A 25,746-nucleotide genomic window follows, 5' to 3' on the forward strand; every position below is an offset into this window, starting at 1 on the left:
AGAAATAAAGAAAGAAATTAAAGACTTTTTAGAATTTAATGAAAATGAAGGTACAACATACCCAAACTGGTGGGACACAATGAAAGCTGTGCTAAGAGGAAAACTCATAGCTCTGAGTGCTGCAGAAAGAAACAGGAGAGAGCATATCAGCAGCTTGACAGCACACCTAAAAGCTCTAGAACAAAAAGAAGCAAATACACCAAGGAGGAGTAGAAGGCAGGAAATACTCAAACTCAGAGCTGAAATCAACCAAGTAGAAACAAAAAGGACTGTACAAAGAATCAACAGAACCAAAAGCTGGTTCTTTGAGAAAATCAACAAGATAGATAAACCCTTAGCCAGACTAACCGGAGGACACAGAGAGTGTGTCCAAATTAACAAAATCAGAAATGAAAAGGGAGACATAACAACAGAATCAGAGGAAATTCAAAAAATCATCAGATCCTACTACAAAAGCCTATATTCAACAAAACTTGAAAATCTGCAGGAAATGGACAATTTCCTAGGCAGATTCCAGGTACCGAAGTTATATCAGGAACAGATAAACCAGTTAAACAACCCCATAACTCCTAAGGAAATAGAAGCAGTCATTAAAGGTCTCCCAACGAGGGGTTGGGGATTTAGCTCAGTGGTAGAGCGCTTGCCTAGCAAGCGCAAGGCCCTGGGTTCAGTCCCCAGCTCCGAAAAGAAGAAGAAGAAGAAGAAAAAAAAGTCTCCCAACGAAAAAGAGCCCTGGTCCAGATGGGTTCAGTGCAGAATTCTATCAGACCTTCATAGAAGACCTCATACCAATACCATCCAAACTATTCCACAAAATTGAAACAGATGGAGCACTACCAAATTCCTTCTATGAAGCCATAATTACTCTTATACCTAAACCATACAATGACCCAACAAAGAAAGAGAACTTCAGACCAATTTCCCTTATGAATATTAACGCAAAGATACTCAATAAAATTCTTGCAAATTGAATCCAAGAGCACATCAAAACAATTATCCACCATGATCAATTAGGCTTCATTCCAGGGATGCAGGGATGGTATAATATTACGGAAAACCATCCATGTAATCCAGTATATAAACAAACTTAAAGATAAAAATCACATGATCATTTCATTAAATGCTAAGAAAGCATTTGACAAAATTCAACAGCCCTTCGTGATAAAAGTCCTGGAAAGAATAGGAATTCAAGGTCCATACCTAAACATAGTAAAAGCCATAAATGGCAAACCAGTAACTAATATTAAATTAAATGGAGAGAAACTTGAAGCAATCCCACTAAAATCAGGGACTAGACAAGGCTGCCCACTCTCTCCCTACTTATTCAATATAGTTCTTGAAGTTCTAGCCAGAGCAATCAGACAACAAAAGGAGATCAAAGGGATACAGATTGGAAAGGAAGTAGTCAAAATATCACTATTTGCAGATGATATGATTGTATATTTAAGTGATCCCAAAAGTTCCACCAGAGAACTACTAAAGCTGATAAACCCTTCAGCAAAGTGGCTGGGTATAAAATTAACTCAAATAAATCAGTAGCCTTCCTCTACACAAAAGAGAAACAAGCCGAGAAAGAAATTAGGGAAACGACACCCTTCATAATAGCCCCAAATAATATGAAATACCTCTGTATGTCTTTAACCAAGCAAGTGAAAGATTTGTATGATAAGAACTTCAAGCCGCTGAAGAAAGCAATTGAAGAAGACCTCAGAAGATGGAAAGATCTCCCATGTTCATGGATTGGCAGGATTAATATAGTAAAAATGGCCATTTTACCAACAGCGATCTACAGATTCAATGCAATTCCCATCAAAATTCCAATCCAATTCTTCATAGAGTTAGAAAGAACAATTTGCAAATTCATCTGGAAAAACAAAAATCCAGGAGAGCTAAATATCCTCAACAATAAAAGCACTTCAGGGGGAATCACTATCCCTGAACTCAAGCAGTATTACAGAGCAATAGTGATAAAAATTGTATGGTATTGGTACAGAGACAGGCAGATAGACCAGTGGAATAGAATTGAAGACCCAGAAATGAACCAACACACCTATGGTCACCTGATTTTTGACAAAGAAGCCAAAACTATCCAATGGAAAAAAGATAGCATTTTAACAAATGATGCTGGTTCAACTGGAGGTCAGCATGTAGAATAATGCAGATTCATCCATTCTTATCATCCTGTACAAAGCCTAAGTTCAAGTGGATCAAGGACCTCCACATCAAACCAGATACATTCAAACTAATAGAAGAAAATGTGGGGGAAGCATCTCGAACACATGGGCACTGGAGAAAATTTCCTGAACAAAACACCAATGGTTATGCTCTAAGATCAAGAATTGACAAATGGTATCTCATAAAACTACTAAGCTTCTGTAAGGCAAAGGACACTGTTGTTAGGACAAAATGGCAACAAACAGATTGGGAAAAGATCTTTACCAATCCTACAACTGATAGAGGGTTCATATCCAAAATATACAAAGAACTCAAGAAGTTAGATGGCAGGGAGACAAATAACCCTATTAAAAGATGGGGTTCAGAGCTAAACAAAGAATTCACAGCTGAGGAATGCCAAATGGCTGAGAAGTACCTAAAGAAATGTTCAACATCTTTAGTCATAAGGAAAATGTAAATCAAAACAACCCTGAGATTTCACCTCACACCAGTGAGAATGGCTAAGATCAAAAACTCAGGTGACAGCAGATGCTGGTGAGGATGTGGAGAAAGAGGAACACTCCTCCATTGTTGGTGGGATTGCAGACTGGTACAACCATTCTGGAAATCAGTCTGGAGGTTCCTCAGAAAATTGGACATTGAACTGCCTGAGGACCCAGCTATACCTCTCTTGGGCATATACCCAAAAGATGCCCCAACATATAACAAAGACACATGCTCCACTATGTTCATAGCAGCCTTATTTATAATAGCCAGAATCTGGAAAGAACCCAGATGCCCTTCAACAGAGGAATGGATACAGAAAACGTGGTACATGTACACAATGGAATATTACTCAGCTATCAAAAACAATGACTTTATGAAATTCATAGGCAAATGGTTGGAACTGGAAAATATCATCCTGAGTGAGGTAACCCAATCACAGAGAAACACACATGGTATGCACTCATTGATAAGTGGATATTAGCCCAAATGCTCAAATTATCCTAAATGCACAGAACACATGAAAGTCAAGAAGGATGACCAAAATGTGAATGCTTCACTCCTTCTTTAAAAAGGGAACAAGAGTACCCTTGGGAGGGAATAGGGCGGCAAAGTTTAGAACAGAGGCTGAAGGAACACCCATTCAGAGCCTGCCCCACATGTGGCCCATACATATACAGCCACCAAACTAGATAAGATGGATGAAGCAAAGAAGTGCAGGCTCACAGGAACCGGATGTAGATCTCTCCTGAGACACAAAGCCAGAATACGGCAAATACATAGGCGAATGCCAGCAGCAAACCACGGAACTGAGAACGGGACCCCTGTTGAAGGAATCAGAGAAAGGACTGAAAGAGCTTGAAGGGGCTTGAGACCCCATATGAGCAACAATGCCAACCAACCAGAGCTTCCAGGGACTAAGCCACTACCCAAAGACTATACATGGACTGACCCTGGGTTCTGACCTCATAGGTAGCAATGAATAGCCTAGTAAGAGCACATGTGGAAGGGGAAGCCCTTGGTCCTGCCAAGACTGAACCCCCAGTGAACGTGATTGTTGGGGGGAGTGTGGTAATGGTGGCAGGATGGGGAGGGGAACACCCATATAGAAGGGGAGGGGTAGGTCTTAGGCGGATGTTGGCCTGGAAACCAGGAAAGGGAATAACAATTGAAATGTAAATAAGAAATACCCAATTTAATAAAGATGGAGGAAGAAAAAAAAAAGACTAGAGCCCTCAGAATGGCTGCTGGTTGCTGTTTGTCAAGTGATCACGCCAAAGGGACATGAAAAAAGAAGTTAGAAAACGTGATGGTGAAGATGCCTCTAGTCAGCAGGAAGTAGTCTACTGGTACTGACATCCTTTCATCAAGCCTTCTTTCTCTCCTACTTAGTGTAAGGGGTTGGAAGGATGGACTAAGGGTAGTAAAATAGAAACCCATAAAGCAGCCAAAAGCCTAGCTACAGCTCCCTTTTTCTGAAGAGAAAGCAAGTAGGAGTATTGTATGTGAGGAAGAGTGGAGGTGGGGGGAGGGTCTGGGGGGGAGGAGAGGAGGGAGAGGAAATTGTGGTTAGAATGTAAAGTATATAAGCAAGTGAATAAAAAAGGAAAAAAAAATAGAATTCCTTAAAAAAAATGTCTTTGACCATTTGTCTTTATAGGAAATACTGGAATTTTTTTTTGGTGCTATGACAAAAATACCTGACAAAAGTAACTTAAGGGGGCTGGGGATTTAGCTCAGTGGTAGAGCGCTTACCTAGGAAGCGCAAGGCCCTGGGTTCGGTCCCCAGCTCCGAAAAAAAGAACCAAAAAAAAAAAAAAGTAACTTAAGACAGGAAGAGTTTATTTTTGTTCACAGTTCCAAGGTACAGTCAGTCTAGCATGGTGGGGAAGTCATGGTGAGAGGACTTTGAAGTAGGTGGTCACCTTGTGCTCACAACTGGGGAGAGGAGACATGAATACTCCTTCATTCTTTCCCTTTTCCTTCCTTCTAGGCCACAGCCTATTGAATGCTGCTGTGCACATCTAGTGAGTCTTCTCACTTCACTGACTTCTCATTTAGAAAATCTCTCACAGACATACTACTTGAGAGGCTTGTTTCCAGTGATTCTAGATCTATCAAGTTGACAATATTAATATTCACAGGTCTACCCCTTGTCAACTTGACATCCACTGCTTGTCCCCATAGGCTTAAGGCCACCCCGTAATGCAAAATGCATCTAGTTAAAGTCTCCATAGTCTTTAACAGTCTTAACACTATTTAGTAGAAGTGCAAAGTATTTTTAGGGACTCAAGGGTATCCCTTCATTCTGAGATCTGTACAATAGAGGATAATCTATGACTGAAACTTTCCTAAACCAGTATAATTTCTATTTGTATTTTAAATATGTATACCCACAGATAATTGTAGCTCTCATCCCTCATCAAAAAAAGCTGCATTTTGCAGTGGCTGAAGTGAAGACCATCATAGCAATCTACGACTGTTCAAACCACAGAGACTAAGTGACTGTGAGGTGTCCGACTCTATCTGGTACATCAACAACGTAGCTCCTACCTCTAAGGCTCAGAGAGCAATGGAGAGAGGGGGCAGAACGATATTAAAAGCCAGAGTCTACTGCTATGTATTGTAATGCTAAATACTGGCCTGGTTGTCCCAGGGATAAGAGAATCACCATGTACACAAGTGATGCTGTATAACCTTGTCAGCCAATTTATCTCTGATTAAAAAGACGCTTACAGGGGTTGGGGATTTAGCTCAGTGGTAGAGTGCTTGTCTAGGAAGCACAAGGCCCTGGGTTCAGTCCCCAGCTCCGAAAAAAAGAACCAAAAAAAAAAAAAAGACGCTTACAGGGGCTGGAGAGATGGCTCAGCGGTTAAGAGCACTGACTGCTCTTCCAGAAGTCCTGAGTTCAAATCCCAGCAACCACATGGTGGCTCACAACCATCTGAAATAGGATCTGATGCCCTCTTCTGGTATGTCTGAAGATAGCTACAACGTATATAATAAATAAATAAACCTTTAAAAAAAAAAAGACTGGGGATTTAGCTCAGTGATAGAGCGCTTACCTAGGAAGCGCAAGGCCCTGGTCCCCAGCTCCGAAAAAAAAAAAAAAAAAGAACCAAAAAAAAAAAAAAAAAGACCGTTACAGCCAGTAGCTGAGCAGAAGAGAGATAGGTAGGTTTGGGGTCTGAGAAGACCATGAAGAAGGGGATAGAGAGCATGGGAAGAGGAGAAGATGCCATGGGTAAGATGAGTAATGAAAATACAGCCACGAGGGCTGGCCAATTGAATTTCAGAGCTGCCCAGATGTAACATGACAAGTTATAATTCGGGGTTATTGGCGGGGGAATAGCTTAAAGGATATTAAGGATATCTGCCGAGCTGTAGTGTTAATTAAGGCTTATTATAAAGGCTGTATGTCTTTTATCTGGGAACTGAATGATCAAAGGTGGGGTAGAAATCCCAATGTGAGATTGAATACTATAACACTACTCTAAGATTGTGTTTTCAAGGTGTGACAGGGAAGCTATATGCATGGCGTCTCAACAGTGACAACGCTTGTTGAGATCCCAACATGGATGGGGAAAAATCTCAGTTAACCAAGGCAAACCCTCACAGACATGCCCATGGATTCGTGTCTTCAGTGACTCTGGATACTGTCAAGCTGACAATTAAGACTGAGCATCACAAATACTAAATGACAATTACTTCTATAGGTATACATTTTGATAGAAATGCAAACTGTGATTATGACACTAGCTTTCTTAAGAAAATCATTGTCATATATTGTTAAATAATGAAATTGTGCCTTCTGCTTATGAAGAAGTACATTATTATAAGACCAATTAATAGAGGGGAAGTTTGCAAAACACATGTTTAAAAATAAGTATGTAAGTATGTGACCACTCATTAGTGATTGATGTCTTATATAAATTGTCTAATCACACAGTCTATTACTATGTTTTTAGTTAACAATAGTCAAGTTTGACATTATATCAATTTACTCTTTGTTAATCAGAATGTCTAAAAAATAATACAACTGGAAACCACAATGTCTTATTGTTACTTAGAAATTTATGTCTACTGTTTCATATTTGCAGAACCTAGACAAACAACCATGAGACTAGTAGAAAACAAAATTATGTCAGACAGAAACAAAAAATGTAAAACTTGGCAATATAAATAAGTAATCTTGAGTAGCATTTGACTGTTGAGAGAAATAAGCAGAATGTATAAGGTAGAAAATTTGTACAATACATACAAGCAGAGTCAAAAAACATGTTGCAGGGACAACAAGCAGCAGCCACTGTAGATGGTAATCAGAAAATGGGGTTTAGAATGGAAAGACGAAAGCCAACAGCATACTGTTAGGATGTATTATGCACATTGATGATCATATAGAAGTGAAAGAGACAGAATCAACATAATTATTATTTTTAATTTGGTTTTATTTTTGAGATAGGGTCTCACGTAGCTCTGGCTGGACTGAAACTCTCAATGAAGGGCAGGCTGGCCTTGAACTCAGAGATTCACCTTTCTCTACCTTCTGAGTGTTGGGATTAGAGGAATATACTACCATGCCTGCAATATAAGCATCATTGATATCCATCCTTCAGGCAAACATTTTCATTTTGCCTCTGATATGTGGGGTATGTTGTATACATGTCAGTGTGCAGTAATATGCACATGTATGCATCTGAGTGTGGTGGCCAAACTCAGGTGGCAAGTACCTTGTTTTTTGAGATAGGATTTCTAACATGACTTGGTAATTGCTGGTTAGGCTGTAACCTGGCCAGTGACCCCCAGGGAGCTGTTCTTCCTCTCCAGCACTGAGATTATAGGTGTGAGTTACAATGCCTCGCCTTTTCACATTGCTCTGGGAACTGAACTCAGAACCTCCTGATTTCTTGGCAAACACTCTCCTAACTGAGGCTCTTTCCAGCCTTCCTTTTCCTTATGTCTAGGGAGATTTCAGAATAAATTTTAGCCAAAGTAGAGGTCTAGAATTATCAATTTAACACTTAAATATGCTAAGTTGAATCTGCTGCTTCCTGATTGTTTTTTCTAGGCCCTTGATTCTGAATTTTAATATTATCCAAGTATGAGTTTTGGGAAATATGCAAAGAATTTTTGTGTGTGATTTCATTCCAGTCTGAAGAAAATGCTCTATCAGGATAGAAATTAAAGTTTTAAATTCTGAATATTCCTTTCTATCTTAAATGTATGAGATTTTGGCTAAACAAGTTGCAAAGTCATACTGACTGTATGCACTAATTTTATAGTTTCAATTTCATCTTAGCACGGTTAATTTCAGATGTCTACTTTAGGTTGGTTTTTCAAAATGGGCACTAAATTAGTTAAAAACTTTAAAAATTGATTGAAGGTATACTAAACATAGAAATAAATTAATAGGCTTCACTTATAATATGCAAGGAGGTTTCTGTCCTCTCATTCTGTTTTTAGAGGCAGTATATTTGGCTTACCAAGCTAAGCCAAGAAGAAAGACAAATGATTCCACCCATAACTCAATTGTCAGTAAATTCAAAGTTTTTATTAATTTCTCAAAATAAAGCTAACTTCAAGACTGTATACATGTATGAACTGCATGTGTGTATATATGATGTATATGAGCACATACATAATATATATTTATATGTATGTATGCATGTAATATATATAACTGTAAAGAAACATTGTAGGTATGAATTATGATCAGAATTCCTTGTTCAATATAATACATCATTAATTTTTATTAACAGTCCAGGATTTGTTTAGCATCATGTTTAACACTTTAAAAACCAAACAGTAACCTTTTTTGTTCTCAAGGATAGTGCTATTAAAAAAGATTTCTAACATCACTGGTTAATAATTTGTCTAAATTACAGAACAAAATCTTTTGACATTTCATTATGGGACTTACTAGTCTATTACATTTTAAAACCGAGAATAATTAGTGCATGAGATATTCGTATGCCAGTTTATAGACATGGAGTCCTATCATTCTCAGGAAACCATTTGACTGACAAACATACTTATTATGGTTTCATGGGAAAAAGTCTGGGATCTGATCCTGTTTTTACTGCTGCAGCTGAGCATGGAATGACAGGTGAGGAGAGGGAGAATTATAGGGTAATGTCGATATTTAGACCTTTCTCTTTCTGTTCTAAAGTTAACAAGCCAGTGAAAGAACTTCTAATAAATATAAAAAAGGTATTCTTTTGTCCTACTACGGCAATTTTCCTGATTAGAAATATATGACTTGTCCTCCATCTTTTGAACAATTAATCTCTTCTACCATTTTCCAAGTTTATAGTGTGAATTGGCCTTGGAACTATATTCTACATTTTCCTTTGGTATAAGAAATAATTTTGTATTTGATGAAAATAATTGTCTTACTAAATTAATCATATATAATTGTATAGATTGGTAAAAGTGAGAAAAGGAAGAGAGCATTCTAAGATAACAAATATACTGGAAAAGTATATGATAATGTCAGAAGTGAGCCCCTCTTTTATAAAAATTCTATGAGGTGGATTAACATTATATAAACTGGTATCAAATGGATGAGGTATGAGGTTACGCTTTTATCTGCAATATTAGAAAAAATTCATATAGTTTAATTAAGTAGTTGAAAAAGCAAGAATACTGATCATGCTGGTTGTATTTCTAATATTTGGAAGATGTTATCAAAAAGTATTAAATACTATTTAAATTCAGAAAGCCATGCAGAAACAACACTAAATGAGTAGCAGTAACAAAAAAATTCAACAAAGCATAGTAAGTGATCATACAGCAAAGCAAATTGACAAAATGAAACCATTAAGACTAGTACATTCTATAAGTTATGAAGAATTAAAATTCTATTAGACATGTCTCTTATTCAAAATGTTTAAATATCAAAGATAGAAAACAAAATGTCTAAAACTCTGAGATTAAAAGAAGTAACACCAAGTAGAGAAAATGAAAGACACCTCACTAATACTGGTATAGTTATTATTTATGGAATGGATAAAACATCTAGGAAGTATTACTGCAATTAAACCAACACATATAAAGCCAAATGCCACATCTACCTAATTAAAATTTGTAAAACAGCAGTAAAAGCAAATGTCAAATTCAGACAGCTTATCATGGAATAAATAAGTATGGTGAGGTATTAACTAACCCTAAGTTTCACAACGGGCAGCTTCTAGCCGGTTCCTTGAAGCTGGATCTTGGTCACACAAGGATCAATGGACAAGAAATCAGTTGAGCTGGACTAGAGCTGCCCAATTGTCTTAATAATGAATGCTCCACACTGTCTGTTAAGTAAAGAGAAAATACAGATCAGGAAGACTGAAGTGAAAAAAGATTAAGAATAGATGAGTGCAGAACATAATCAATAGTTACTAAAGACTAGCAGAATGTGGTACTCATGAAATCAGTTTGCTACGTATGGAGTGAGAAGTTAGCAATCAGCAGACATTCAGAACCCAGCTCTTGCTTGCCCCTTGCTTTCTAAGAACTCACAATCAACATTGCACACTCTCTTGTCTAGTGTCATGGTCAGCATGACTACAAGTGAGCTACAATATTAATTTCTATTAGGTGGATTTAAAAATGCGGTTTTTTAAAGTGTAGGTGTGTCTGGCAGAAGGCTAGCTAGAAGGTTAACAACGACAACAAAAAGTATCGTTTGAGTTGGCACTGATAGGATAGGCATATGGATGTTTATCAGCAAGAGGCAGAGGACTTCCATATACCCATGTTGTACCGGGATTATTGCTGCTGTGCTGTTAACATTAATTGGGTGCCTGCTTGGACACCCAGGCCAGGAAAAGTCTTTAAATGACTTCTGTCTTAGCAGGTTATTGACTGCAATTTTGGGAGCCATCCCAAATGAGATGAATTCAACTTAGACCAGAATTAAGACAACAATAACATTAGTCTTTCTGAGCTAACAACTAACACAATGACTAGTTAGGCCGCTAGAAACAACCTAGTTGCTACTACCTTTTTTAGCACCATGGACCTTGGCTAATTCCTTGTTTTGGAAACCAAGGCTGAATATTTCCCAGAGGTTGCAATCTCTACAGCAGCATTGTCCCACAAAATTTTCTTTGTTAACAGACATGCTCCACATCTACACAGTAAGACACAGTAGCCATTAGTTATGCTTGAGTATTTAGCACTTGAAAAGTGGCTAGATACAACCGAGGGGATATATTTTTAATTTTATTTAATTAAAGCTTATCTGTTTATCTGAAACCAAACTTTATCGATGGATATTACCAGCTCATTCAATATTGCTCAATGGTACTTAGTGACATCCGTGTTAGGTGATAAGTACTTGTTAGATGAATGGTATCTATTGTGATAAAATACTTCTATTCACACCTAGTTAACTACTTAGAGCTTATTGGCTGTACCACCTATATGCTATAAATCTCTAAGGGGTTTGATGCATATTAGATTGCTTGGTTAAAGACTCCAGAGAACATCAATCAGTGCTATGTAGATTAGTTACACCCTTAAGACATATAATTTTTTTGTTAGCATACATTGGAAAGATAAAAAATAGTTAGCAGTAAAGATTTTGGTAAGAATGTTGGTAAAAGTTAATGAAAGCAACAAAGGGAATATATTATTTTAATTAATTAATTAACCAATTACTTTTAGATTGAGTTTTACTATAGAGTCCAAATAAGCTTCAATTTGCAATGCTCTAATGCCTGTGTCCCTAGTAATTGGGATTACAAGCATGCAAACATACCTAGCTAAAAAAGGGCTTGAGTATAGCTTGGTGATACGGAAAATACCGAATTTGTTGGAGGCTCTAGGTTCAATTTTAAGCACTGTAAAAACCCACAATGAAACAAAAATTTAAATAACTAAATTTGATTTTATACAGAACTAAGAGCATGGAAACTAAAGGTAAGAAATATTGAAGAAATAGATAATAACTCTAATACACAAAAATTGAGCTTGGAAAATGATTTTGGGGCAGTGGAGAAAAAATTATTATTCTTAGTAAGTTACAAAAGTGTAAAAATGGACCCAATATATAAAGTAGATTATATGGCATTATGGCGGGGGTCAGAAAACCACTGGGCTTATTTTGATTTTTGAGAATTTGATGGACTAGTTAACTTGTAAATAATGATTCTGAAAAATAAAGTATTAGAAATTTTGTATGCATGATTTTCAGTTTGAGGAAGTTGTGGCCACCATCTAGGTAGTAATGTTTTAGGATTAAGCAGGAAGAGAATGAAAGCATCAACATCATATTCAACCATAATTAAGATATAAATGAGGGACTTCCAGGGGATGATGGTGGACCCGAAGCTGTCTTTCTTTAATAGAGCTAGTGAGAAAACTCAGGATAGCACATAATAGACCATTCCATAGGGAAAGAGAATATCAGAGACCACAAAGGGACAGACAGATGTCTTGAAATACAGAAACTCTTAGGGAACAAAAGGAAAAATAGCACATGTACTTGTGGAAGGGGCACAGAAGCATCATCTAAAAGCTAAACCTGGTGTCTTGGTGAATGAAGATTAGCAGTTTTATCCGTAAGATGAGCTACAGTTCTTGAAAATCTCAAATCTGTAGGGGATTCTGGTGGACAGTAATTCCTCTAAAACAAGTCAATAGTGGTGGAGAGGTGTTGTTTCTTTATGTCCCAGAAGAGGCACTATCTTGAGAAGAAACCATTTCTTCTTTTAAAGTTTCCTTGGAGGCCAGAGAAGGAACAATTTATCAGAAAGCCTAGAGTCAATCTGCCGCAGTTCTTCAGTGAGAAATGGGTGCTGGCTGGCCTCCTGGCTTGCCAGTGGCCATGAAGGCCTTCTTGTCTATGGCCCTGACAGCCTTGTCATCTTTAAAGATAACCACAACAAAAACTACTATCTTCTAGCCAGCAGGTGGCTAGAATTTAAGGCAAGCCCTGAAATTTTTTACTTCTGGTCTGAGGATTCCAAACCCCAGATTTGTAGATGCTCAAGCAATCTTCTCTCTCCACGGGACGTTTAACACTGACAAGGATCAGAGACCACTGAAAGGTCCTCCAGTAACATACCTTGGTACTTTACCTGCCTCTTCCACCCCAAACATGCAGGAGACATACCATGCCTACGCTTTAGCCATGCCATCACATACTAGCTAGAATGACTGAGAACCTGCCCAGCCACAGCCTGAGAAGTTATAGGTGGTCAGAAGTGTGCTTCGGCAGGTGAGTGACTTGTAAGACTGTTCAGTAATGGTCCCTCAAACACTTTACGTACAGAACCATCCTGAGCAGGATGAAAGAGAAGAACTCCCAACTTCAACTGACTAACTCTTTCACTGGAAGAAACCAATATTAGAGAACTTCCAGAAAACAGCTGTTCCTGTATACTGTTTTTCCTAATATTATCTTATTGCTTTTTAAATTTTCTTTTGTCCCTTGTACTATATCTTCTATTATCACTTTTAAAATATTGTATATTGAAGCCCTTTATTTGGCCTAAATGTCCTTTTTACTTCTGTTTCACTTCTAGTTCTCTCTCTCTTTCTTTTTTATTGTTTTTTTATTTACATTGCAAATGTTATCCCCTTTCCTGGTTTCCCATCCATAAACCCCCTAACCCATCCCTCTCCCCCTTCTTCTATCCCTCTCCCCCTTCTATGAGGGAGTAACCCCTTCCCAACCACCCCCCTTCCTGCCTCCCCTCCCTGACATTCCCCTACACCGAGGGGTCCAGCCTTGGCAGGACCAAGGGCTTCTCCTTCCCTTGGTGTCCAACAAGGCCATCCTCTGCTACATACGCAGCTGGAGCCCTGGGTATGTCCGTGTGTACTCTTTGGGTAGTGGTTTAGTTCCTGGGAGCTCTGGTTGGTTTTGTTGTTCTTACGGGGTTGCAAGCCCCTTCAGCTCCTTCAATCCTTTCTCTAACTCCTCCAATGAGGACCCCGTTCTCAGTTCAATGGTTGGCTACAAGTGTCTGCTTCTGTACTTCTCATGCTCTAGCAGTGTCTCTTGGGAGACAGCTATATCAGGCTCCTGTCAGCATGTACTTCTTGGCATCAGCAATATTGTCTGGGTTTGGTGGCTGTATGTATATGGGCTGGATCCCCAGGTGGGGCAGGCTCTGAATGGCCATTCCTTTAGTCTCTGCTCTAAACTTTGTCTCCACATCCCCTCCTATGAATATTTTTGCTCCCCCTTTTAAGAAGGACTAAAGCATGCACACTTTGGTCATCTTTATTCTTGAGCTTAATGTAGTCTGTGGATTGTATCTTGAGTAGTCTAAGCTCTTGGGCTAATACCTACTTATCACTGAGTGCATACCATGTGTTTTTTTTTTTTTGTGATTAGGTTACCTCTAGTTCTCTCTTTTTACTTCTAGTTTTAAAATAAAGCAGAACACTTTCACGAATCCTTAAATATACTGTGAAGCATACTTACTCATTATGCCCACTGTACCCAACACATAATTTGGCTTTAATGTGGGCAAACTGTCATTTGATCTCTCTAATACTGACTTTTTTCATTGTGTATATTCATTGTACATGGTACTTACTGTGTTGCATGAAGACATTTCCACACTAGAGTATGTAATACACATTGAGTAAGCCCACATTTTTACCACTGATTGGCTCCTATTCCAGACATTTTCACATTTTATATACACAGATGAACTACCTACCAGTTTCTGCCTGCGCCCAGCGCTGAAAGCCAGTAGCCAGGAGCGCTGATACACCTAAGAGCAGAGGTAAGACCAACTTTTCTGCTCTGAGTGACCAGCCTGGAGCCCTCAGGACACACAAACTTGGGAGCAGTCTGGACAGGACCCTTCCAGTTTCTATTTGCACCTGGAGCTGACCAAGTCCTACAGCTCTCTGTACCCAGATCTGGCTGAAGGAAAACAGGTCTACAGGAGTGTTGACACACAGGCTTACAGGAGGGTCAAGCCTCTGTCAGAGACAGCAAGACAAGCTAACACCAGAGACAACCTGATGGCGAGAGGCAAGCACAGGAACCTAAGCGATAGAAACCAAGACTACCTGGCATCATTAGAGCCCAGTTCTCTGACCAAAGCAAATACTGGATATCCAAACACACTAGAAAAACAAGATTTAGATTTAAGATCACATCTCATGATGATGATAGAGGACTTTAAGAAGGACATAAATAACTCCCTTAAAGAAATACAGGGCATTACAGGTAAACAAGGAGAAGCCCTTAAAGAGGAAACACAAAAATCTCGTAAAGAATTACAGGAAAACACAACCAAACAGGTGAAGGAATTGAACAAAACATTTAAAAATGGAAATAGAAACAATAAAGAAATCACAAAGGGAGACGACCTGGAGATAGAAAACCTAGGAAAGGGGCTGGGGATTTAGCTCAGTGGTAGAGCGCTTACCTAGGAAGCGCAAGGCCCTGGGTTTGGTCCCCAGCTCCAAAAAAAAAAAAAAAAAAAAAAAAAAAAGAAAACCTAGGAAAGAGATCAGGAGTCATAGATGCAAGCATCACCAACAGAATACAAGAGAGAGAAGAGAGAATCTCAGGGGTAGAAAATATCATAGAAAACATTGACACAACCATCAAAGAAAATGTAAAATGCAAAACATTTTACAACCAAACATCCAGGAAAACATCCAGGAAATATAGGGCACAAAGAAGAGATCAAACCTAAGGATAATAGATGTAGAAGAGAGAAAAGATTTCCAACTTAAAGGGCCAGTAAATATCTTCAAGAAAATTACAGAAGAAAACTTCCCTAACCTAAAGAAAGAGATGCCCATGAACATACAAGAATCCTACAGAACTTCAAATAGGTTGGATCAGAAAAGAAATTCTTCCCGTCACATAGTAGTCAAAATGCCAAATGCACAAATAAATAATATTAAAAAAGGAAAAAAAGGTCAAGTAACATAAAAGAAAATACATAAGAATCACACCAGACTTCTCACCAGAGACTATGAAAGCCAGAAGATCCTGGACAGATGTCATACAGACCCTACGAGAACACAACTTCCAGCTCAGGTTAATGTATCCAGCAAAACTCTCATATTAACATAGATGGAGAAACCAAATTTACACAATATCTTTCCACAAACATCCTATATTCTTTCTGTCTTCCCATTCTGTGATGCTCCTGAGTATTGGCACATAGATATAGATGTCCCAGTTAGGGCTGAGCATTCTGATCACTTACGAGTCTCCTCATTAAGTTCCGCTTGCTCAGGGCACAAAGAAGCTTTTGGACCAAAGCTGACAATACCACCCTTGACTCACTGTAAACCATTTTCACTGTTCTTTTTCACCCAGGCTCAGGGAAGAGGCTTCTAGTATTCTATGTTACTTGCCCTGTTGGCTTTAACCATTTTAAAGTAACTTCGTTATTTGGAGACACTGGGTTTCCTAGTGTGTTAGTTTACCTTCCCCTTTCTTACTGGTAATGGGGTTGAACTTCAAGTTAGGACTGCTTACTAAAAAGACTCTCAAAATCAGAAGATATGTATCTATTATTATTAGCTGCAAAATACAACATGATTACAAAAGGTTGAAACGCTTTAATTACCAGATCCAAAGATATTGAACTGGGAAAAATGACAGAATTCAAATGTTTACCTGTAAAACTAGTAAATGACTTCAAAGAGGATATAAGCAAGCAGGTGACTGAAGTAAAGAAATCAGCTCAGGATCTACAGAAGAAAGTCAGTAACTTAGATAAGGAAGGAAACTGAGACTTGGAAAAACTCAAACATAAATATTAGAAATGAAAAACACAAATGAAAACATCACCAACAGATTGCACCAAACACAAGAAATACTACTAGCTGGACTTGTCTGAGGAAATACAAAATTCAGACATAAATAAAGTTAAAGAGGAGCATGACCACAACTTTCAATAGCTTTAGCACATAACCAAGAGATCAAAGCTAAGAATCCATGGGATAGAAGGATCTATGACAGAACTAAGACACAGAAATTTAGTAATGGTATTATGAGACAATCCCCTAAGTTTATGGAAATAAATGGACATCCAAGAACCCCTAAGGGACATAACTGCTACCACTACTACCACTTCTCCATGCCACACTAGGGTCAAGATACTAAAATATTAAAATTCATGAGAAAAATGCCAACATACAAAAGTAAATGCCTCAGAATAATGTAGAATTCAACAAAAAACTCTAAAAGTGTGGAATGATAGATTTCAGGCCTGAAAGTAAGTAACTACCAACCAAGATTGGTGCATCCACTTACCCTTTAAAGCCAACGGAAACTATACATACCAAGAGAGTACAAGTTAGTGACCACTAAAGACAATTAAAAACTCCTAAGCACACAGAAAAAAACCCATCAATTATGGAGAACAAAGAATACATTTCATGAGAGAAATAGAACAAAGGAGAAAAATCATACCTAAGTTAGTGCTCCCCTACTACTAATAGAGGAGAAAGAACAATTATTGAACCAAATAGAAAAACAAACACCAAATTATAGAAATCTGGAAACCTTCCTAAATGGTAATGTTAAGTGTAAACAGTGTTAACTCTCCGATACAGAGACACAGACTAGGGGGAGAAGATGCTTCAGTGGGTAAAGTGCTTGCTGAAGGAGCATGAAGGATAAGTTTAGATCTCCAGAACTACGTAAAAATGCCAGGCATGGTAGCATATACCTATAATCTCGGTGCTGGGAAAGCAGAAACATTTACTCCTCCTTTGTGTAACAGTATCCAATGCTTATGTGTTCCATAAAATGTCTAATTTTGTTTCCTGGACCCCCAGTCTGGGACCCCCCACCCGGAAGAGAGCGGTTTTCAATGAAGTTGTTCGTTTCACTTTCTTTTTGAGGTTTCATCTTGTCTTTCCTTGAGGTTTAACACTTTGTCCCATTGAACAAGCTTGACAATCCTCTAGATTACTGTAGTACAAGATAGAAGTCGGAGCTGTGATTATCTTAGGCAAGCACTGTACCAACTGATGTACATCTACAGCCACCCTGTTTTAAAAGTTATTTTATGTGTATGAATATTTTTCCTGCTTGTAAATCTGTGTATCCTGTGCATGCTGGGCACTGTGTTGGCCACAAGAGGTATCAGAACACCTAGGACAAGTTACAGATAGTTTTAAGTTTTCCTGTGGGTGCTGGGAATTAACTCCTGTCCTTTGGAAGAGAAGCCAGTGTTCTTAACTGCTATGTAATCTCTCCAGTCACTACCCTTTGTTTTTTTATCTCAACTAAAAAGTAAATTTAAAATACTTCAAAAGTATAAATAAAAACTGGAAGACTGCTCTAGGAAAACAACTAGAGAACTGTGTTAGTAGCTCATGAAAGTACTAAAAATATTTTTGAAAGTAATATGGAAATATACAACTGAACCCAAAGAAAAAGAGCCATAAACTAGGATTGATAAAATTAGAAGACAGGATTGAAATGGAAACTTAAGGGTTCTCTGGAAAGTCAGTTGTGTTGGATGGTGTTTTGTTGGGGCAAACATGTGAAGGAACGTTTCACCAAAGTGGACACAGGTGAAAAGCCAAGGCAGACTTGTGAAGAAACTTTTCACTGAAGCAGAAACAGATGAAAGGATGTTCTGTTAATGCAAGCATGTGAAAGGACACGTGATGAAGGATTCTTTGCTAATGACGCACGTATTGGTCTGCCTTACACTGAATAGTTAAGCTCCATTTGTTGGGGCCCTATAGAGAGAAAAATGCACCAAAACTTCTGGTGGTGTGCTGCAGTTTCTTCCACTTTCACAGACTCAGGTCAATTGGCAGAGTGATGTCAGTTGAGACAGACACACACGTCTGAGGCAAGACCGTGGAGGACACTGATGTTTGGAGGGAGTATGAAGAGGACATGATGGACAGTGACGGGCTGGACTAGGTTTGCTGTGAAACACTTGTAGGCTTGCATCCTCATCTTCGCTGAGTTTTGCTCCACTGACAGACACAGCTGAGAACTGGTGGCCCTGGTCTCTCCTGCAGATTCATGTTTGCTATCCTGACTTTACTGGACTGGACAGCTGGTACAGTGTTTGTGAATGGATTGAGCTGCCACTGCTGACCTGTGAACTAAACTCACTTCCTGACAATGCAGATGGGAGTTGTTCCAAAGAACATTTCTAAACAGGTCCACTTCCCCCATTATCCTTTCTTTCCCACTACCTCTGGTGGATAGTGGGCTAAAAGGAGGTTAAAGCATTGAGGAACCATTATTAAAAGTAGGCTTTGTATTTTTTTTTTCGGAGCTGGGGACGGAACCCAGGGCCTTGCTCTTGCTAGGCAAGCGCTCTACCACTGAGCTAAATCCCCAACCCCAGAAGTAGACTTTGAAAAAACTAAAATTATACAGGACACTTGACAGAACTGAAGGAAAAGAACATAGGAAAAGAATTAGTAGAAGACCCTTATGGTTTGGCTAAGAAGTCACCATGTCTTGGCTAGACATCTTAAATGATCTAGGGTTACCTAGGAGACAAGTTGCTGAGAATTCATCTCTGGGCTCTAGATTAGGCTAACAGAGGTGTGTGCTGGCTGTTTTTTTTTTGTCACCTTGACACAAACTTAGACCATCTGGGAAGAGGGAATCTTAATGGAGAAAATGCTTTCATCAGACTGGACTGTATACAAGTCTGTGGGGCTTTAATGATTGATGTGTGAGGGTCCAGCCACTGTGGGTGGTGCTTCTCTTGGGCAGGTGGTCCTGAGTTGTAGAAGAAAGCAGGCTGAGATAGCCATGGAAGCAAGCCAGTAAGCAGTGCTCCTCCATGGTCCTGCTTCAGTTCCTACTTCTATATCTTGCCCTGAGTTCCTGCTCTGGCTTCTCTCAGTGATGGATTATAGAGTATAAGCTGAAATAAACCCTTCCATCTTCAAGTAGGTTTTGGTCAGTGTTTCGTTATGGCAACAGAAACCTAACTAAAAACATGTGCAAAGACTGACTGAGTGTGGGTATGACCACTCAATGGATTGGGGTTCTGGACTGAATGAAAAGGATAAAATAAGTTGAATATTAGCATTCCTCTCTTTGAGCTTCCTGACTGTATGCAATGTGATCATCTGTTTCAAGCTCCTATCACCATTACTTCTTTGCCAAGATTGACTGTACTCTCAAACTGTAAGAAATCCTTCCTTAGGATTTTGGTCTCTAAGGCGATAGCAACTCCAAGGAAGACCAACAGAGTAAACTAATATGGACCCTTGGGTCTCTGAGAGACTGAGCTACCAACCAAAGAACATACATGGGCTGGACTTAGGCCTCCACACACATATGTAGCAGATGTGCAGCTTAGTCTTCATGTGAGTCCAGAACAACTAGAGCATGGGCTGTCCCAAAAGCTGTTGCCTGTATGTGGGACGTGTTCTTCTAGCTGGGATGTTTGTGTGGCCTCAGTGGGAGAGGATGGGCCTAGCCTTACAGAAAGACTTGATGTTTCAAGATGGGGGGATATTCAAGGAGACCCCAACTAATCAGAGGAGAAGGGGAGGGGAGTGGGGGAAGCACTGCAGGAGGAGTAACTGGGAGGTGGTGACAGTGAGTGGGATATAAAGTGAATGAGTAAAACAAATAATAAAAATGTAAAAAACAAATTCTTCCGTAAGTAGCATTTGTCAGCTACTTGTTGTAGCACAACAGACCATTATGGTGGAGGTCTGGAAGACCATAATGCCATTAGAAATGTGGACCATGGATGTTTAGCTAATAAAGTTTCAGAGGGGAAGAAGGACTCAACCAGGAACTTCATTTGAAGCCACTCATTTTACCTTCTGGGAGAGAATCTGGCTGCCTTCTGCCTGTGTCTTGGAAACTTAAGTAAGACTGAATTCAGAAGTAATGGACTAATTAATATCTTTGGTGGAGGAAATTCCAAGGCAGGGCATCATTCATTTTGTGGCTTGGCTACTTTTAATGCTCTTACTTATATCTATAGTAAGAGAATAAAAAGATTCAAAAGTGAACTTTAACAAGAAAAGTTGTGTGAACAAATTGAAAACTGTGGACTTGTAGAATGCAGATGGCAAAGCATCTGTAATTGTTAAAATAGAAACATTCTTCAGTGGGACAACAAGAAGGGAGAACTGAAGACACTCCATCAAATGCTCCAACTTGTGAAAATGCAAGTTTATGAGATAGGAGAAAGTTCTGAACTGAGACTGCCACTGAGGTCAGACCTCTGCTAAACACACACACACACACACACACACACACACACACACACACGGAAACTGATTTCGCAGAGTTAGCCACCAAGGCATATAGAAATTGATATAACTGTGATCCAAGGGAGTTGGGTTCCAACCTGATGTGGCAGCAGGACTTGACCTTATTTTTGAGGCATTGGTTTTGAAGACATGAATGATACCAGATTCAGGGGAATGGGTAGTACAGGGTCTTGATCCACAGATTTTGAGTGCCACTGAGGTCAGGCACTGTGTGTCAGGGTCACAGTTCTTACCAAGAGACTCTGAGGGGATACCTTGTGGAGCTAGCTGTGAAGGTAAAGTCCAAGTTGTGATGTAGACTCTAGTGTGTTGGAGACCATGGGATGTCTACTAAAGAGAGTTGTAGACAATAATTGAGCCAGTCTAAGTGCATATTTATGTGTTCTGCAGTCAGCTGAACTGGAGGGCACAGCTATTAACTTAGTATTTTGGTATCCATACGATTTCACTATGAGCTCTAGGTGATGAACATAGAACTAAAGGACTTGGGGTTTTCTAAGCATTTGTTTTTGGTTTTGCTTTGGTCTGATCTTTCCCTTGCTATGTTTCCATTGTTGCCTTTATATATTATATATTAGAACCATGTAACTTAGTATTTGATTGCACAGGGTATTAAAGAGATTTCTTGAATCTCAGAAGAGACAACTTAAATTTTCAGTTTTTAAAAACTGTTAAAGACCAAGTTGGAGTAGATACATTTTGTATTATGAGATGGCCATTAGTCTATGTGGATGAGTAGAAGATTATGGCTTATAAGTATGTGCTTGGCTATTGTCTTTGATGTGATAAAACACCAATGCCCAAAGCAACTTGGGGTAGAAAGGGTTTATTTCATCTTATAACTCGCAGGTCACACTGCATCAAGGCAAGAACTTGGAGGCAGAAACTGATGGCAGAGGCACAGAGGAACATTTTTTTTTTTACTAGGTTGTTCCTTATGGCTGGCTTAGCTTGCTTTTTTAAAAAGTATAACCAGAGACCACTTTCTTATCTAACACAAGGTACCTCACAAGACGACTTTCTTTTTCTTTTTCTTTTTTCTTAAACATTTATTTATTTATTATGTATACATCATACAGCTTTCTGTCTGCATGTATGCCTACAGGCCAGAAGAGGGCACCAGACCTGATTATAGATGGTTGTGAGCTACCATGTGGTTGCTGGGTATTGAACTCAGGACCTCTGGAAGAGCAGACAGTGCTCTTAGCTTCTGAGCCATCTCTCCAGCCCACAAGACGACTTTCTAATGTACCTCAAAGGACCACCTACAATGGGCTAGACCCTCCACATCAATCACTAATTAAGAATTATGTCCCACAAGCTGGGACATTTTCTCCATTGTGGGTTCTTCTCAGACAACACTAGTTTGTGTCAAGTTGACAAAAACACCCAACCAGGACAGCTATCAAGTTGACAAGTGATAGATTTGTTATGCTTATATTGTCAATTTCACAGGTTTTAGTATCACCAAGAAGACAAGCCTCTAAAATGGGGTTGGCTGCTAGGATATGTCTGCGATAATCTAGATTAGATTAACAGAAGATAGAAAGACCCACCTTCAGTTTGGGTGGCGCCACTCTAGAGGTGGAAGTGGTAGACTGAATAAAACAGAGAAAGCAAGCTGAGCACTAGCATGCATCTCTCTCCATCCTGACTGTGAATGCAGCATGACACAAGGCTTCTGTCACCATGAAATCTCTGACTTGATGAACTGTGACTTCAAATTGTGAGCCAAAATAAATCCCTTCTTTCTTAATGTTTTGCATTTTGTTGCAGCAATGAGACAAGTAACCAAAACAGATGCATACTGAAGTTTCTACCTTATTTGAAGCTTCTCTTTCCAAGTATTACATGTAGTTTATAGTGGACCCAAAACCATTAATATGGAAAAAGTCCAGAAATAAACAATTTATCTGTTTTGAACTGCTTATGTTGTCTCAATTCAACATGTTCTGGATATGAACTATCATACTGTTCATCATATCCATGCTATATATTTTCCAAACGATTGGGTTATGTATTAACTATGTAATCAGATTAATGTTTGTGTACATATAGTATTAGGTACTATCTGAGGTTTGAGGCATTTACTGGTGTTTGGGAATAAACGTCTTATGGATGGGAGCATCCATTGTGTTTTGAATAGATTATACTAAAGAAATACTAATTCACTTGAAATGAAAAAGTCCCTCTTTCACCCATATGCTTTCCCGAAGCTGGTAAAATTATGTCAACAGAGTATGTAATTCAGTAGAAAATCCTTACTCTCATCCTCACAGTGGAGGAAGATGCTATTTAAAGGAAAGTTTAGAAAATAATGTGTAAGGGATCATTGTTTCATAAATTGAATCTTATACTATATGAAAGATAGGGTGTCCATCCAAGTGGTCTTGGTTTTAGGGGATAATAAGCAAAAAAAATATGAAATGAATGTCCAATTAGGAAGAATGATAGACTCAGATTGCAGAAAAATGCTCAAACCAAGAATGGAAACATAATTTTGATATGAAAAATAGATGTGCTATATGATAGATTTCCCTCTAAGGGTACTTAAAAAATTAGATCATCATGTCAACTAGTACATGACTTTACACAGTAATTAATAAGAATTTCTTTTACTTGAGTTTTTGTACATGTATAATTTTATATTGAATATAATCCCACTTTTTTTGTAGTCTCACTCCTCCATCCTGATGTTATTCCTGTCTAAAGAGTCTTATTTTCATTTTATATTATACGTACATGTATGATTTAATGTATCTACATAAAATCTAGGAAGTACAAATGAGAAAATGAGAGAAACTTGCCTAATTTACTCAATATGATTGCTGAAAGTTACATCCAATTAATAACTAATTCTAATTAACTTTTTACTGGTCTTCCACCTCAGATAGCTATTTTGGCTAGTAAGAACTTATGGCAAATCCTATATTAGAATAGCCCATAAGTGTATGATCAAATAATCTAGGTTAACCTAAAAACAGATTGGAAAGAAATAGAAATTACTCAAAGGATACATATTATATTTCATACTACGTTTGAAGAGGATCAATTAACCTTAAAGTGGGTTAGCTCAAGGGTCATCCAACTATGTTCTATAGGTCACATCCTATGAATGTTGCAAGAAGAATAGTGGTCACCAGACTTGGGAGACTGGGTGGTTTGAATGAGAATGGCCCTTTTAGGCTTATATATTTGAATATTTGGTCTCCTGTTTGAGAAGAATTAGAAGGTATGGCCTTATTTTAGTAGGTGTGTCACTGTGGGTGGGCTTTGAGGTTTCAAAACCCCACAGCAGGCCCTGACCCATTTTGCTCTCTCTGCTTGATGTCTGTGGATCAGGATGTTAGCTCTAAGGTATTGTTCCAACAGCCTGCCTGCCTACTTGCTACCATGCTCCCCTTGATGATAATCATGGACTAGCCCTTTAAAACTCTAAGCAAGCACCCTCCAATGAAATGTCTTCTATAAGTACCTTGGTTATGATATCTTTCACAACAACAGAACAGTAACTAAGACAGTAGGAGAAGGAAGGGTAGATAAATATTGATTAATGGGAACTGATTTATAGTAAAAGGAGCAAGTAGATTTAGTATGCTATTACAAAGTAGATGAAGATGATAATGTGTGGGAGGATTACAGCCTCAAGACTAACTTGAGCTACATAATCAGATGCTGTCTTGAAAAATATTCTTGGAGGTATTAATTTTTAAATAATAAAATCCTGTTATTATCAATATATATCAACCTGGAAATCATTATGTTACGGAAAATAACCTAGATACAAAAATGTAAGTATTGCATGATCTCACTCTTGGAATTTAAGCATGTATGTACCCACATATGTGTATGCATATATAATAAATAAAGAAACAAATAAAAGGGAACATGCTTCATTTTCTCTATTCTTCTTACTCTTGTCTTGTAGGCAGTGGCTTTCAGTCTATGGGTCACAACCTCTTTGGGAGTCACATATCAGATATTTTTATTACAATTCATAACAGTAGTAATATTATAGTAAAGTAGCAATGAAATAATTTTATAGTTGGGGGTTACTACAACATGAAGAACTTTATTAAAGGGTCACAGCATTAGCGGAACCACTGTGTAGGGGTACAGTGAGAAGACAGACACCTGCATCTGCAGGTACCTTGATTTCCCAGCCTCCAAAACTGAGAGATAAATGTACTTAGTTCAGGCCCAGCTTGAACTAAGGCAACTTTTTTGTTGAGGGAATAACTACTGGTTATAAAAAGTTGTATTTCCCTTGGTTAAAGTCAAAGTCAGAAGTTTCAGTTTACTAGAAATTTTGAGGGAAAAAAAGCTATGAACAATAGTGTTTTGAGACTTAAAAGAACAGAAGTAACTAGACACGTAAGAGCATTCCTTGTGTGCTTTCTTTGTAAGTTAAGTGTCTTAGTTAGGGTCTTATTGCTGTGAACAGACACCATGACCAATGCAAATTTTATAAAGGACAACATTTAATTGGGGCTGGCTTACAGGTTCAGAGGTTTAGTCCATTATCATCAAGGCGGGAGCACGGCAGCATCCAGGCAGGCCTGGTGCAGGAGGAGCTGAGTTCTTCATCTTCACCCAAAGGAAGCCAGGAGCAGACTGAGCATCCTCAGGCAGCTAGGAGGAGGGTCTCCAAGCCCACCTCCACAGTAACACACTTCCTCCAACAAGGCCACACCTTCTAATAGTGCCACTCCCTGGGCCAAGCATATGCAAACCATCACATTAGGCTTTATTCCATGACTTACTATAGGTGGAAAAACCTAACTCTCTTAAAAGCATAATTTTAAAATTTATTTTTTACCAAAAGTTGTATGTATTAATGGAGTAATCGCTGTGATTTTCAATGTATATATACATCAT

General features: G+C 38.6%; 1 protein-coding gene across 8 annotated transcripts in view; it reads right to left on the reverse strand.

Moving 5' to 3' along the window:
• The window catches only part of Boll (boule RNA binding protein), a 129,162-nt gene that overhangs the window by 25,385 nt on the left and 78,031 nt on the right, over positions 1–25,746 (reverse strand). For 3 of the 8 annotated variants that reach the window (NM_001432517.1, NM_001432521.1, NM_001432520.1), the window contains exon 11: positions 8,188–9,959. In NM_001432517.1, coding sequence (NP_001419446.1) covers positions 9,936–9,959 — 24 coding nt within the window. In that variant the 3' untranslated portion in view covers positions 8,188–9,935. 8 annotated transcript variants of the gene reach the window in all.

Source organism: Rattus norvegicus, chromosome 9, assembly GCF_021556685.1.
Source record: "Rattus norvegicus strain SHRSP/BbbUtx chromosome 9, alternate assembly SHRSP_T2T, whole genome shotgun sequence".
NCBI lineage: Eukaryota > Metazoa > Chordata > Mammalia > Rodentia > Muridae > Rattus > Rattus norvegicus.